Genomic DNA, 16829 nt, shown 5'->3' with positions numbered 1-16829 from the left:
ACAAGTGGTTAAGTGCGCGCGCTCCGCTGCAGCGGCCCGGGGTTCACCGGTTTGGATCCCAGGCGCGCACCGAGGCACTGCTTGGCAAGCCATGCTGTGGCGACGTCCCATATAAAGTGGAGGAAGATGGGCACGGATGTTAGCCCAGGGCCAGTCTTCCTCAGCAAAAAAAGAGAAGGATTGGCAGATGTTAGCACAGTGCTGATCTCCTCACAAAAAAAAAAAAATCCAATAAATAACCTACAACTTTCAATCATGATATTGGCAAAAAATAAAACTTTAATAAAATACAGTATTAGTGAAGATTATGAGGAAAAAGTCATTTTAAAATGTTGTTCACAGAAACATAAGCTGTTATAATCTGTGGGACAATTTGGCAGCAGCTATAAAAATTTTAAATGTATATGTTCTTTGATTAAGCCCACTGCTAGGAACTTATTCTACAGATGCAGTCTTACCAATATATAAAATTATAAGCAAAAACATGTACATTGCAGCATTGTTTGAAGAGCAAAAAAAAAAAAAAAATAATGGAACTTAACACACATACACAGAACTTAAATATCCAGAGGTTAAATAAAATGTCAGAAACAACCAAAATGCCTACTAGCTAAATAAAATTCTTTTATATCTATACAATGAAATACAGTACAGCTCTGTGGATCTTTATGTGTTGATGCTGAAAGAGCTCCAAAATATATTACGTTTTTTTTAAAAAGGACATAAAAAGTCTGAATGGTGTAAATGGTTTACAGTGTTTTATACCAATAAATGGTATAAAATTATATAGGTAGAAAATATTTGCATGTGCATAAAATTTTCTGTGAGTAGGAGGAGGAGGTTTGAGAAATTGGCTTTTCATTAGATCTTATTCTATATTATTATAATTTCTTGCTGTGCAAATTTAATTTTATAATAAGAAATAAGAAAATATTTTAAAAATGCTGCCTCTTCATAAGATAGGTGGGAAGGGTACATAAGGGATGTTACAGAAAAAGTAGCAATTTAAATATTGTGTACTATACAGCTTTTATAACTTCAAAATAACCACCATGACAAAAAGTGTACTGTGGCTGTAAAATATTGTTCAGTATGAAGGAACAAACACTGTGTGCTCCTGAGTCCTATTTGTATCCTATTTGTATCCTTAGCACCAGGCACCTCTTAGGAGCCTATGAAGTGTCTGGAAAGAAAGAAAAGAAAGGAGAAAGGAGGAAAGGTAATAGAACGGGAAAAAACCTTATAAAAGGTCATTCAAGTCGCTTTAATATATTCACATTCAAGGGGTTTTGATGATTTGCATTCTAAGACACTGAATGAAGGTTAAGAGGTTTATAAGGCAATAGGGAAATCTATTGAGACTGTAGGGATCAAAAAAGTACTAGGTTGTCTCTTTTTATATGTGACTTCAATACACAATTATAATGACAGAATTGAAGAAGGGCAAGAAGTCATTTTGTAAGACGTGATAACTGAAAGTTAAGAAATGTTAAGGCTGGGCCGGCCCTGTGGCTTGGTGGTTAAGTGCGCGCGCTGCAATGCTGGTGGCCCGGGTTCGGATCCCGGGTGCGCATTGAGGCACCACTTCTCCGTCCATCCTGAGGCCGAGTCCCACATACAGCAACTAGAAGGATGTGCAGCTATGACATACAACTATCTACTGGGGCTTTGGGGGGAAAAAATAAAATAAATAAAATCTTAAAAAAAAAAAAAAGAAATGTTAAGGTTGGAATAGATTCAATAAAACCTAGCATGTACTGACAGAGTAGGTAAATATAATTATCTGGTTCTACTAGGCATTGTTGATATACAGACAAAAGCTTAAGGAGGAAAACAAAATTCTGAGAACCGTGACTGTGAAGCCAGGAGATCCTCAGGCATGAGAGAAATTCCTCTGGTCCACTGAAGAAGTTAGTCACAGAGACTGGGTAAATGCATATTTCCTTTGAGTCATGCAAAAGAAAAACAAACTTGTAGGGAAGGGTTACAATTTAGGAACTGCTCCATTTTTGTGTGTGCGTGCTAGAAGTTGGCAGTGCATGCTGTTGAATTTTTTTCTTTTCAGTGACAGTGAAAAAAGGATTTGGCTCTTCAAAAACTTGTCTTAGAGCAAACTTACTTAAATATTCCTAACCCATAAGGCATAAAGCATACAAATAAAATAAGAGATCACTAATAATCTACTTTGAGAGGCATATCTGGAGAGTATAGTTATCAATAGACTGCTGTTAATCTGGGAAAATGATAATATTTTCTGAGAATTTGTCCTGGTCCAAGTGTCTTGATATTTTACATAACTTGCAATTTATAATTTATTTCCTTATCTATAAAACAGTGACAACAATACCTGCCACGTAGGATTATTTAGAAAATTAATGATAATGTATCTGAACATAACATCTGGCATCAGTTTTCATCTTCTGTATCTAGTTCTGAATTATACAAATAAAAAGGCCTTGACCATATCCTTATTGAAGATAAGGAAACACACGGAGAGGAGATAGTTAAACTGCTAAAAATCAGATTTAGAAGAAAAACTAAGCAACTATTGGTGATAGAAAAGGATAAGACCTTGTGGTGCCATGCTCCTTGACACAAATCCAAGCTTCCTCCTTTGACTCAGTTTCTTTGTCTGTAAAATTAGGATAGTCCCTACCTCCTAGTGTGGTTATATGTTATATATGAGATAAAGTACATAAAGAAACTATTAGTTTATTCAATAAATGGTAGCAATTATTATGAACAATAACCAAAAGTATTTCTTCTGTAGAAGACTGAACATGTTTTAATAATTGCTTTTGAAAATATGAAAACTCACACTTAAAATGGTGACCAGTTAAATAAAAAATTAAAAAAAAAAAAAATTTTAAAAAGGGCCGGCCCCGTGGCGTAGCGGTCAAGTGCGTGGGCTCCGCTGCTGGCGGCCCGGGGTTCGGATCCTGGGCGCGCACCGACGCACCGCTTCTCCGGCCATGCTGAGGCCACGTCCCACATACAGCAACTAGAAGGATGTGCAGCTATGACATACAACTATCTACTGGGGCTTTGGGGGAAAAATAAATAAAAAATTAAAAAAAAAAAAATTAAAAAAAAAAAAATGGTGACCAGTTGATTTTAATCATCACAGAATAAGAAGAAAGAGTCTTGAATTCTAGCATGGAGAATTTTATTTTCAGATAGTAATTGTTAGAATGTAGAATAGATTTTCAGGGGAAACTAACAAATTTCTGTATTTGGAAGTCTGCAAAAATATGAAATATTCTTCTCTGTTATGACTTGGCTGTTGTTTCTCACTTATAAATCTCATAGACAAAAATTGCTTAATTCTACATATTCTTTGCCAGACAACCAAGTTAAGAACCTTGCATGAGTTTTTAAGAAAATCTAATAATTCACTACGGATACTGCAAGTTTCTTAATTAAGACAATATAAGTTTTATCTATGCATCAGAAGGATAAAACTACTGAACTTATTAGATGACTACAAGTTGAGTACCACATACCTTCAGTTTATATATACCTAATATATTCATTTCTCCACTGAGTCTATACTGATAAATAACTATAAATTAAAGTAGGACTACAAAATAATGATATAATCTTCCCATGAAAATCGGTCTCATTGGTTTATAATTATTTTTTAATTTATTTACTTATTCATCCAATAATTATCACTTGGTACAGAACTAAACAAAATGGATTTGAGGAAGAAAAAGAAATAGTCCCTTATCCTAAAGAAGTTTTACATTTAAGTGGGATAATCAGGGAAGTAAACCAAAAATTATAATTCACATCAAACATTAAGTAATATAATAATTCTCCCCTCGTATGCAGATAGCTATGGACAGCTGGAACAATTCTTACCTTTTGAAGGAGGTAAGTCTTTTCCAGGGTAAGGGTGTAACTTTACCCTCTTCTTCCCTCTCTTAGATTCAAATATGTCATCTATTTTCAATACAAGCTGAACAAAGACCAGAAAAGTACAAGTCAAAGCCAACACCAACAAGTTTTGCAGTTTGATGATATTAATTTATTAGTGATTCTCATTCAGAGAAAGATCCATTTTATAAATAAAAATCTTTACATTTTTCAATTTTGAATCAAAAATGATCTTTAGTAAGATGGTATGTTGTTCTAATTCAAAGTCCATACAACACGAGTAAGAGAAGGGGGAAAGGATCTCTCCTTTCCAGAGGAACCCAGCACAGGCTCTTAGAGAGATTCCTTGTCACTCCATGTCACAACATGCAGGAAGTCTGGCTACTACACTCCCTATAGTGACCAAGCCTTTACTAGTGGACTCAAGGTTTCGCTTGCCCAGAGTAGCAACTGGAACACTTATTCACTTAGAAGGCAGGGTGAGGCTCAGTTATTTCTGCTCCCAGGAATTCTTCGCAAAGAGAGGATAATCACACTTAGAAAGTTTTTGTCAAAAGGAATACTCTACCTCTTTGCTACTGGGAGTACTAACATGACAATTTATTTTAGACACATGTCATAAAAATAGGAGACTCTCAAATACGCTCAAGTACAAAAACCATGCTCCATTTAATAAGCATTACTTATTAGAATTCTTTCTTTGCTGCTGGGGGGTGTGTGTGAAAGACAGAGAGACAGAGAGAGACATACACACAGACTGGGTTTAAAAAGGAGGAAAGAATTAAAGCTGATCAACAGCCACTTTTAAAAGGAGGAACTGAGGGCTGGCCCTGTGGCTTAGCGGTTAAGTGCGCGTGCTCCACTGCTGGTGGCCCAGGTTCGGATCCCGGGCGCGCACCAACCCGATGCACCGCTTCTCGGGCCGTGCCGAGGCCACGTCCCACATACAGCAACTAGATGGATGTGCAGCTATGACATACAACTATCTACTGGGGCTTTGGGGGAAAAATAAATAAATAAATAAAATTATAAAAAAAAAATAAAAAAACAAAAGGAGGAACTGATCAGTTTTTCCATGCATATTTTTCTTTTTTCTTAACTATTAATCCTGATTTAACATATTTAATGCCCAGAATTACAATTGTTAGGAACATTATACAAGATGATAACCAACAAAGCCACTTTGAGAAAAATGTTGTTTTCTCTTTTGTCCTTGTTTCTCTAGTAATCCTGGCAACCCATAGGCAGTGAATCAGTCCAGTGCAAGAAAAATAACACGTGAGAAACATGTGCTTCCAATACACAGATTATTCCCACATTTTTGGGTGAGTTTGTTGTTTTAAAGATTTTTGTAGCTGCCATTCAAATGAAAAATTACCAATGTTCTTAAATATTACCATTATAAAAAAAAAACAAATAAGAGAATCCAACATAAAACGCGATTGTTAGGGACTATATGGAGGATGTATGAGGTAAATATGTATTTTGGGTTCATAAGACCAAAAAAAGTATAATTATTAATGTGCATTTGAAAAGTATACTCAAAAGTATACTCAAATATTATAAAGGAAAGGGAACTATCTGTTCTAGAAATATGAGATAAAGTAATAAAATTTACGTTTTGGTTATGAGCTAAGAAGAAGAGCCTACATTTACCTTCTAGTTGCAGAAAATACTGTAGAATATTCTTCCTAAGAAATAGTAGAAACCATATTGCTGTACACGCTTGATACAAACAATATAAAACATTAGGAAATCTACTCTAGCAAACAATCCCACACCAGCTTCCAGAGTCGAGAAAGAAAGGAAGGGTGGGGAAGAGGCATATGGACTAGATCAGTGATTTTCAAACCGTGAAACCAGTTTCCCTTCCAGGGGTAGCTCTAGTCATCAAAGGGGAAATAAATGAAAACTGCTTTCCTCATGGAATGTTGTTCCTGAAGACATTTCAAAGCCAAAATTTGTATTGCAAATGAAACAACCTAAAAGGATTTAATCCAAGGAGGGTCACAAGTAGAAATGCTACAACAGTTTGTTCCTGCCTGACAATCAAGAGTTCATCACCACTTTTTTCCTCTCCACTTCTCAAAAAACCTTTGGGAAAATATTGGAAAAATCTGGATCATATCACCTATAATCAGAAAGAGAACAAGCTTTGAGTACTCAGGGGATCCGCAGTACATAAAATACTGCAGTATGAAATCAAAAGCACTGCAAATCTCCTCGGGTCTCATTAAACTCTACAATCCATAATTCCTAAATATTTGTTAATGCCATTCCAAGAACCACATCTTAAATGCAATCTCTTATGTGTCTGTGTTCTTGCCCCTGTGAAGAAATGATCTGTTGTTTCTGGGCCCCGTGGGCGGCTGCTCTGTTGTGCCCGTCATGATCTCTCAGAGGAGAGGACTACTGCAGAATGCCTGGCAACTCTTTAAATCTCTGATTTTTAAATATTACTCACCATACACAGGAGAATAAACAGCCAAAGAGTTTGTTTTTCACTAAGAGAGATCAGTTTAGTGCTTTTTAAAAACTGTGTGCCTTTCTTCACATATTAAAGAGGGAGGGGCAGGAAATAGAACAGAAGAATTAAAGTAATTGTGGAACAGAATATTTCCCAAGGAACCAATAAGCAATTACTAAACCAAGAAACAGCTGTGACTTTTGTTTAATGCTAAAATCAGTATAAAAATTGTGTGTGAAACGGATACATATAGCTAATTCAGATGGGATTAAGGAAAGGAATACTATTTAAATGATCTGATTTCTGCATAGTAATCCTGAAAACATCCTGAATTACAGAAGAACGAAGTAACGTAAAGAGTATTACAATATTTTCATGTACTTTCTTAACTGTCTCTCCTAAAAAATATATACATCTGTCTACAAATAATCCCAATTTCTTCACTTTGGTTCCAATGGCTCTAGTCAAGATTATTCACAGATTTACTGCCTTTTCTCCCTTAAGAGAGAAATCATTTATTTAGTATAATTGCTGAAAATTTCTATTCCCAAGTAATAGTCAAATTTCTTTTTTCCTTCCTCTGAATGGAAATTTTTATCCCAAATTAATGGCATATACTTTGTCATTATTGAAAATCTGTAAACTCAGGCACAAAACTAAATTCACTTTGGCAATTATATAAACGAGCAAGAACACCACCGAAGCCAGCATAATAGAACGTCCTTTTATATAAGATTCCAGTGTTTTCTTGAAACAGGCAGCAGAGTTTAATGAGAACTAAGGTAATCGAAGTGAAGCTCTCCACCTAAAATCAATTTTCCAAATCCATAAAGAAAGCTTGGCAAAAGCCATTCATGCATTTTTCTTGCATGAGCAAAAACTTAAAACTTAAGGCTGCTTTCCAAACCTTCTAATTCCAGTGGGTCAGTTCTAACCTATTATTCATCTCAGTCTAAAGTTTATTTATTCTCATTTATGGAAATGCTGAAGTAAGAATCAAAGAATAAAAGCACTGGAGTCCTTACCTTTGGAAGATTTTTCCTTTTCCTATTTGCAACTTCTCCAGCTCGGAAAAGCTTCCATTCAGTTAACGTGACGGGCAAAGTGGTATCCTTTGTGAGTTTTGACCGTAAAAAAGCTTGTGAGTTCTTCAGTTCCATAGTCTTCCGCTGAAGGAATTGAGGTTTGGGAGGAAGCTAAAACAGAAGATGTAGCGGTAAGGGTAAGATCATCTAGTTAATTTCTGTGTTCTCAAACACAGAAAAAAATTTATCTTTTCTTTAAAATCATCTCAAGTGAGGATATCATAATTTATTTTCCACCATTTGTAAAGAAGTGTCTCAGGTTTCTAATCCAAAATTCTTCTGCTACAACGTAATCAAATTTCCAGAAAACAATAGCTCAGAGTCCTCATTAACTCAAGGCCCCTTTTGCTTCCAGGGCTGGTGAATGCATTCAGGGACCAGACAGGTAATTTAGGCCACAGGTTGATGTGAGACTAATAGGAAGCTGTGCTAACTATAGTGAACTGAAAGTTCATGGCCTGTCCAAAGGTGTTCATATTCAGTTTTTTTTTTTCTGAAGTGCTAAAAGACAAACAAACCCCCTCAAAACCAAAGAAAACAAAAAGCTGTGTGTTACCCCCAAAAACAAAACAAAAGAACAAAAAACTACCACCAACAACAATAAAACCCACATTTCAGTGCCTCTTAGTTTTGGCCCTAGTTAAACCATTTTAACCTTTTTGTAGGGATCATAAACAAGATTCTAATGTTTTCTTACATTAATTCTCTGATTATACCTTGGGTGCTTTGAAAGCACTTTTAGGGGGCTGTAGCTTCCATGCTGAAGTGGATCTCCAGATGGGCAAAGGCTGCACTGGAATATCTTCATATGGATTTTCTTTGGTGGGATCTTAAAAAATAATGAAAAAAATAAGTTTAGAGAAAACATAATTAAATGGAAACAAAGAGATTACAGCCAGGAAAAGAAACAAAAAACTGACTAAATACATTCAGCTTTCTATCCTACATTGCTGTGGGGAGGGAGGTCTCCAAATCAATGGCACTTTGAGCATGTAAGCCACAGAGGCATCCAACCAAGCTAAAAGAATTCTCAAAATACTATACTATAAACACCTACTTTTGAACTGAGCAACTCCATTAAACTAGTTGTAAAATCCATTAAAGAATAAAAGAATTTATACAACAAAGGTTTCCTATTAAAATGAAAAATCTAGAGCAAGATACACTTGACTATAAAAGAAAATACTATCCTATAATTAAGGGCTCTACCAAATACATACTCATTAAATTTAATAGCAAAGTTTGTGGACACCTACATATGATATCCTCATAGATACTGTCCTCAGACTGTGTGTAATAAAGTGTTGAGCCAGAATTTCTTCCAAGTTCTTCATCAATCTTCTGTGAGTTCCGATTTCGAAAGTGCTGAATATCCTCAAATTCAAAAGATTTCCTTAAGAAAGGAGATATATTTTAAAGCTGTATCTTTTAAAATTCTAGTCTTCTTTAAATTGGTATGACAGACAGAAATCGATAGGTAAAGGACTTGTGTGCAAAGATGTTTTATCAGATACCTAAAAATAAACAATGAGGCTGGCGCCCTAAATGCATCATGAGAAAATTGGAGGCTTTTAGCCAATTACATTCATGTTCTTCACTGGGTATCTTTATTAAATTCACTCTCTAATAAAAAGTGAGGCTAGGGCCAGTATGCCCTAAATGAGGGAGAAGAATGTACTTGCTTCCCTACACATCCTTAAAGGTATAAAATGAAAGTTGTTCTGATGCTTTTATGTCAGTAGATTGTCTTAGAAATTACCTATACTTCTATTTTCTCTTGAACGTATTTTTCCCGCGGGTTAATAAACATCTGTATAATTAAATTAGGGCTGTAACTCACACAGGGAAATGGAAATCGGTTTGAAAAGGAGCTCAATAGTTCTGTAAGGAAAATATTTGCAAATCATTATCTAGCAAATACAAACATACCTTTTAGATCTCCCTTTGATTTTTCCGCCATATTTCTTTGGTTCAGGGTCCCCAGAAGAGGCCAAAGAAGACTCTGCACAAGAATTATTTTCACAGTATTTTCTGTCACAGTTTCTTTCTTTATATGGCGTAACACCAGATTCAGATAAATATCTGAATGTCCTACGAGGTTTTGGCAAAGGATTTATAGAAAGTCCACTTTCTTGTCCCTCAGGTTCAGAGTAAATATTTTCTAAGCTCTTGGTTATTCCATATGAACCATCCGGAAATCTGAAATCCAGTTCTTTTTCTGAAGAGTCACAATGTTCTAAAGCCAAATTTAAGACTTTATCTGGGGGAAGTGCTTCTATTTTCTTCCACAATATTTGTGAGGTATAGAAATTTCCTGGAGGTAATGAAGTCTCTGGATCCAAAACAACATCTTTCCAGCTTTCAATTTGTTTGACCTGAGAACATACCCAATCGGATTCTGATTTATTTTTAAAGAAGCATGTATCATCATATTCACGTTTCTCACTTTCATCCTCACTTTGATTGTGGCTTTTGGCATCTTCATTAATATCTAGACCGACATTTTGAGAGTTGGTTACATCCAACTTTCTGCTCTTTCCCTCAGCAACAGGATTTTTCTTAAGAAGAATCTCTTGATGACGGTTATTATATCTCACTCCAAAGTCCTTTGGATGCCACCTATCTGGATTAGATATACCATTAGTTCTTCCTTCCCATTGAGAAATTTTTTGTTTGATGTTTTTGCAGTGGCTTCTTGACAGTGTTTGAATGGAAGAACGAGAAAAACCAACATCCATGTTCCCAGTTGGGTGCATGACAAGTGATGAATTTTACTAAGGTTCCATTACAAGTAACTGTGAAATACTATATTCTTTATCTCGTCAGTTAGAATCCAAACAATTCCAGTATTTTCCTTTCATCTTTAACTTGGGAATTTCTTCTTAAAAAGAACAATTTTGATCATTGATCCTTGTTGAAAATGGCTACAACTTTATCTTGAATAATCCTATTAAAATAAGATAAGAATGTTAACACGGTTTTATAATTTCCTAATTTAAACTCCACTAAAACATTGCCCACCTATCCCTAAATAATTCATTTACATTGCATATGTAAAAACATACCTGTAATCCATTAAGTAATTCAACTCCATAAAGGCATTCCTAAGATGGTGATGTAATAACATAGAAAAAAATATTACTTGTGGTATTTCTCTAATTGTCTGCTTTAATGTTCTGCCATATTTAATTTCCTAAAGTTAGGCAGAATGAGGTTTTATAAGAGATTACATATAGTAGTATACAATATTATTTCATAATAAATGAATTCTTTATGAAACTTTCTCTTAATGAAACAAGGACCAACAGAGTATTATAAAAAGCATACATATACAGAAATACATCTCAAATAACCAAAAGGTTTATGTGTATATCCAGAGGAAGAGCCTAGTCTGGAAACACAATAGCTAATTTCCTCCTCCTGTCCTATGTTGAGAGATAATGTCGGTCCATCACATACCCTCATTTCAACTATACTATTAGCAATACAGGAGTCCATACACAGAGTGCTAAAGACAATCCAAGGTGCCATTAACCATGAATTGCTTTAAAATGTAATAACCTATTTTGTCACTGACAACTTTCTACACCTCTGCCACCACACCCTTGACCCAAATCAGCAAAAATACTTACAGTCACTGTCACATTCCTTCCTTTCACACAGAGGCTTCACTCATTTAGGCCCATAAACTGTTTCCTCAAATGCAAAATTTGGCAGAGAACTTTTCCTATCAACTGGGTAAAGAACTGATCTCAAGTTCTACTATATAGTAGTTATAAATAGTGGCTGATTCAAAACTTCCTGAGGCAGGGGTCATCCTTCCTTGAGCTGTGTCTGTGTGGCCTTGATTAACAGGCAGGAAACTATCTTGGTCTAGCTCTGTCAGCGTAGCTAACCAAAACTGATATATACACAACACACACAAAATTTACTCTAGGCAGAGGAACTGCTCATCAGGGCTTCCATCAATTTTCACTTAAACCAATCCTACAAGTTGGTAGGAAAACAGTCTTTGCCAGCAAACGAACTTTGATGAGGGTCTGATATAAAGAAAATCATTCTAAAAAACTTTAAGAAATTAAACCCACGTGGGTGGGAAAAAACAAAACAAAAACCCCAAAATATCAAAGCTATTGTGCAGGACTCTTTATAAAAGACTAACACATAGAATTTGAAGATACAATGAGCTGTTGTTCATTATTAAAACTCTTTGAAAATCCTTTTCTTGCTTCTGATGTTTACAGAGGATTCCCAAGGATTTGGGGGTGTCCTTGAGACTCAGGTTTTTTTTACTATAACAAGATGGGAGTATTTTTCTCTCTCCTGGGAGCCTAGAAGAGGTTTTTGGCAGTCCTTGTGAACTCTTTCTTTACTATTCCCTGGTTAATGTGTTTTAAGTATGAACGAGTCAAACTGAGAAGAAAAATATGAAAATGGCTAGTGTTAAAAAAATTTTTAACTTGAAAATTACTGGCAACAAATGGCTTAATCTACAGAATTCATATACAAATATAAATGAGGTGTATTGATGGTATTTCAGTAGCAACAGAGTAGCAAAGCAACATAAACTCCTAACATAGGTAGGTATTAATAATAAGAGAAATATTACTTGCACCTAAATGTTCGTATTAATACATTGTAGCTTTCAAAAAATGGACAAACTTCTTCAAAACCAAAAGTTTTAATGCATTCTAACTAGACCAATGCTGGTACTGGTAGTACAGAGAATCTGTCTTTATATCTGATTTCACAGTTCCAATTTCTGCCAAGTTAACGTAAACTCTTTATAACGTGGCTTGCTTATTCTTACATACAAGCTGTGATTTTGTCCTATCTAAAAAATAAGAATCGCTCACCAAACCAAGAGTTGCCTCAGTTTTTTTTCTTATAGGCATCTCATGTCTGACTGTCCCTTTAACCTAATTAAATTCTGAGCCACCCTGCTCCCCAGAACCTCCTCCCTCGTGGCTCTCCTAGCCTTCCAGATCCTTTATATCCCATCCCTCACCTCCGTAGTCTCTTGCCTTGACCTCTACTCTCAGTGGACATCCCAACCCCTAAGTGCCGACCCAGCTTTCAAGGCCTAGATGTCTCCCAAGCTTCATCTTTTGAAAACTCCCTAAAGCCAATTTATTCACGTATTTGTCCCTGGAGAGTGCTTTTGTCAAGCTTGCTTCAACAGTTCTAACAGAAGCACAGGTTGAGAAAGCAAACTAGTTTCAACAGTTTCTAAAATTGTTTTGTTTCTTCTTTTAATACCACAATATGACTCAAAGACCTCCAAACTATTAAAGACTATTGAAGTCAGGCAGGACTCACAAAAAGAGAAGGTAGCGCACACAATAACCACAACAGGCAATCTCAACAGAAGAAACAGCAACAGTCATTCAGTTCCTCAGGTGAGCAAAAGTAGTACAAATAAGAGAAATTAAGTGTGATTTTAAAAGTATAATAAAACAGAATGCTTGGAGTAAAGGGTACTAATCAAACTTGGATTTCTAGTCTTTGCTCCCAAAGAGGTAATTCTTAATCATGTCCCTTTGTTTTTATTTCTATTGCTTTTCTGAGTATTTACTTTCATCCAAGATATACATCAACTGTAGTTTATCAGTTTAAAATGTAATTTATAATATAACCTATCAGATATAGGATTCTGTGTTTTTAGTATATTAAAAGAAACCAATCTGAATTCATTCAAGTGAGTGAAATTCTCTTTGGGCAAGAGAATACTGATGCTCTATTTTACTAACTCAAGTCTTACACAGGGAAAGTTCCTCACTCCAAATCCTTTAAAATATTTTATTTGATTAAATATAAATATCCAGCAAAAGAAGAAGAATTTGGAACATTCTAAAAGTTGATTTAAAAACTGATGAAAGGGTACGATTTAAAATGGCTAATTTTTTGTTAAGTGAATTTTACCTCAGTTAGAAAGAAAGCTGATGAAAGGGACCAGGAAGACTCCCACTCACCACTCCATGATGGAGTAATTGGACTAGACTTTCCTTCCCAACATAAACAACTATAAAACTGGACTTATATTAAAAAAATAAAAGCTCTCAGATATTAGATAACAGACAGCGCAGGACTGTGATCTCTGAAAGAAGAAAAACAAATGAGGCGGGCGCTATGATGGTCCAGCTTTCGCCCTGGAGGCTCTTTCCAGAAAGTAGCATACCACATGGTAACCTTGCTGAGTTAAGGACAAAGAGATCAGAATTTGGAGGGGCTGAGGTTAACGGAATTTTCAGGGCAGAGTATCAGAAAGGAGGAAGTACACACAGAAACAGCTTCAGAAATCTACACAGGATCCCTTGGAGTCTTGGGCTGAAGACTAAGCTGCTAACGCATAGGGTAAACACTGCACAAGGCTGGTCAACAAATTACTGGGGAAAGAACAACTACAGGGGACCTATAAGCTGATTAATACCCAGAGTTCACAGAGCTCTGGGAAACGTTCAACTTTCAGTGATCTACAGAGGAGGAGCCTTGCCGAACACCCAGGCAATTCAGTGGAGACATTTGGAGGTCATGGCTTACCAGTTGAACTAAACTAGCCCTAGAGTGAAGGCTACTTTACAGCCACCCTAACAAAGCTTTAAAAAAGGATCAAAAGGATCAAGTTGATTCATAAGTAAGTTAAGTACCCACAAAAACAAAACTCAGTAATTTTTACATGAAGACAACAAAATCCAGTGACTCAGCAATGTAACATTTACAATGCTCAGCATCCAATCAAAACTACTAAACATGCAAAGAGGTCTGAAAATGAGATCCATAATTAGGAGAAAAATCAGTCAAAAGAAATAGAAGAATGACAGACACGATGGAGCTGGCAGACGAGGACTTTAAGCAGATATTTTAAATACATTCAAAAACTTAAAGGAAAACATGAACATAACAAGTAGAGAAATGGAAGATATGAAAAAGAAAACAAATAGAACTTCTAGAGCTTAAAAATATCCAAACTGAAAGAAAAAATTCACTGAATGGGTTGAACAGCAGATTTTAGACACTGCAGAAGAAATGATCCCTGAAGTTCAACAAGTAGCAATAGAAACTAAAAAAAACAAAAACTAAAGCACAGAGAGAAGAGGCTAAAACAAAAACAAAAAAACAGACCCTCACTGGGACAATATCAAGTGGTTTACCTAACATATAATGAGAATCTCAGAAATGAAGGTGGGGAGGCAGAGAACAAATATTTCAAGAAATAAGAGCTGAAATTTTTCTAAATTTGATGAAAACTCTAAACCTGTAGATCCAAGAGGCTCAACAAATCCCAAACAGGATAAACACAAAGAAAGCCTTATCAAGGCAAATCATAATCAAGTTGCTGAAAACCAGTGATAAAAAGAAAATTCTAAAGTGTCCAGAGGGTAAAATATATATTACATATAGGGAAAACAGGGTAAACCAGAAAACATTGGAAAATATTTAAAGTGCTGGAGGGAAAAAAAAAACAAACTGTGAATCTAGAATTCTAGACGTATCCTTCAAAACCCTGGAAAATATTTAAAGTGCTGGAGGGAAAACAAACTGTGAATCTAGAATTCTAGACCATCCTTCAAAATGAAGGTGAAATAAAAACATTTTCAGTTAAACAAAAGCTATGAGAATTTGTCAAAAGCAGACCTGCACTCAGGGCCAGTGACATAATCTGTGAGTCCCAGTGTAAATTGAAAATGTGGGGCACCTGTTCAATGTGCAGAAAAAATATTTTAAAATACATATGAAGCCTTTTCCTTTCTCCTGCAGTCTCTTTCAACTTGTCATGGTGTTTTTTATTTACTATTTAAATATATATTTTTTATTTTTTTATTTCTTATTTTCATTTTTTTTGTGAGGAAGATCAGCCCTGAGCTAACATCCATGTTAATCCTCCTCTTTTTGCTGAGTAAGACTGGCTCTGAGTTAACATCTATTGCCAATGCTCCTCCTTTTTTTTCACCCCCCAAAGCCCCAGTAGATAGTTGTGTCATAGTTGCACATCCTTCTAGTTGCTGTACGTGGGACGCGGCCTCAGCATGGCCGGAGAAGCGGTGCGTCGGTGCGCGCCCGGGATCTGAACCCGGGCTGCCAGTAGCGGAGTGCGTGCACTTAACCGCTAAGCCACGGGGCCGGCCCTTATTTACTATTTAAAGTTGTTTTAAGTAAAAAAAAATTTTTTAATTTACATTATTAGCATGAGTTTTACCATTCACCTACATATTGTGCAATGCCATTTTAAATGCAAATGTCAGAACATTTAACTTATATGCCAAATCACTGAAAGTAAACAATTCCTATTTTGTGGCTTGTCCTGAAGGGTGCCTCGAGCTGGCCAGAAAAGACAAACACAGCTAGACTTAGTAAGGTTGGAAAAAGGAAGAGAAGGTCCCCTCTGGCATGGAACCAACCAAGAGAATGCTCTCAGGCATAGGGATACTTGTGGGCGGCAAGTGCAGATTCTCACAGGAACCTGGGAGTCCAGCCCTATAATGTGGGGCACACACATTCTAACTTGGGCCTAATGGCTGCTGGAATCCCCTTCTTGCCAGCCACCAAACCAACATGCTGTGCTGTGGCTGAGGCAGGGTCCACGGAAGTATAGCCAGGTGTCTCCCCATCCCGTTGGCCTGCCTCCCCAATCATGACAAACAGGTAGCCCCCAAAGATCTTTAAATCTCTGTCCAGAATACACCTGATATCTGGATTGCGGTGGGCGATAGACCTGCTCCTGCAAAACCAAGGCCTCCACTCGACTGCTCACCAGATATACCAGGGCACTGCCTATGTGGGGCAAAACAGCCATTGTCAAGCCCTGTCCCAAGACACCATGGGGTGTACATGCCCAACCTCAACCCTCACATACCCAGGCTTCTGCCAAGAGCAGAGGGTGGCAGTGGTCACGGGGTGTAGGTGGGGAAGGGGAAACCAGGCAGGGCCAGGTGTGCCAGGAGGCTAGACAGAGGGCAGCTGAGAACCCATCCTAGAGAGGCAGCAGGAGCTGGGGATGTGCATGAATTGAGGCTCCGAGCCCCTGATGCACACTACATTGTCCAATCAGACTTCACTTACAAAACGCAAAGTCAAAGATAAAATTATCAGAATTTTAAGATGGCTACCACAGAGCATAAAACCCCACAAGGCCCTTCTGAGTGTGAGATCCTGTGTAACTACACTGGTTGTATGCCCATGAAGCTGGCCCTGCTTACACTATAAGAAATGGTAAAGAAAGTTATTCAGGGCCGGCTCCGTGGCTTAGCGGTTAAGTGCACGCGCTCTGATGCTGGCGGCCCGGGTTCGGATCCTGGGCACGCCCCAAGGCACCACTTCTCCGTCCAACCCGAGGCCGAGTCCCACGTACAGCAACTAGAAGGATGTGAACCTATGACATACAACTATCTACTGGGGCT

At 36.9% G+C, this 16829-nt stretch overlaps 1 protein-coding gene across 2 annotated transcripts in view; it reads right to left on the bottom strand.

Moving 5' to 3' along the window:
* The window catches only part of DENND2C (DENN domain containing 2C), an 80935-nt gene that overhangs the window by 27477 nt on the left and 36629 nt on the right, over positions 1-16829 (bottom strand). For both annotated transcript variants that reach the window (XM_014779990.2, XM_004420639.3), the window contains exons 2-6: positions 9361-10378; positions 8688-8824; positions 8148-8260; positions 7372-7542; positions 3865-3961 (exon numbers count right to left, since the gene is read on the bottom strand). In XM_014779990.2, coding sequence (XP_014635476.1) covers positions 3865-3961; positions 7372-7542; positions 8148-8260; positions 8688-8824; positions 9361-10187 — 1345 coding nt within the window. In that variant the 5' untranslated portion in view covers positions 10188-10378. The remainder of the gene's footprint in view (positions 1-3864; positions 3962-7371; positions 7543-8147; positions 8261-8687; positions 8825-9360; positions 10379-16829) is intronic.

This window comes from Ceratotherium simum, chromosome 2 (assembly GCF_057802395.1).
Source record: "Ceratotherium simum simum isolate JZ-2026a chromosome 2, ASM5780239v1, whole genome shotgun sequence".
Classification (NCBI taxonomy): Eukaryota; Metazoa; Chordata; class Mammalia; order Perissodactyla; family Rhinocerotidae; genus Ceratotherium; species Ceratotherium simum.
Note: the sequence above shows the minus strand (reverse complement) of the source record. Positions and strands in the feature narration are given on the sequence as shown.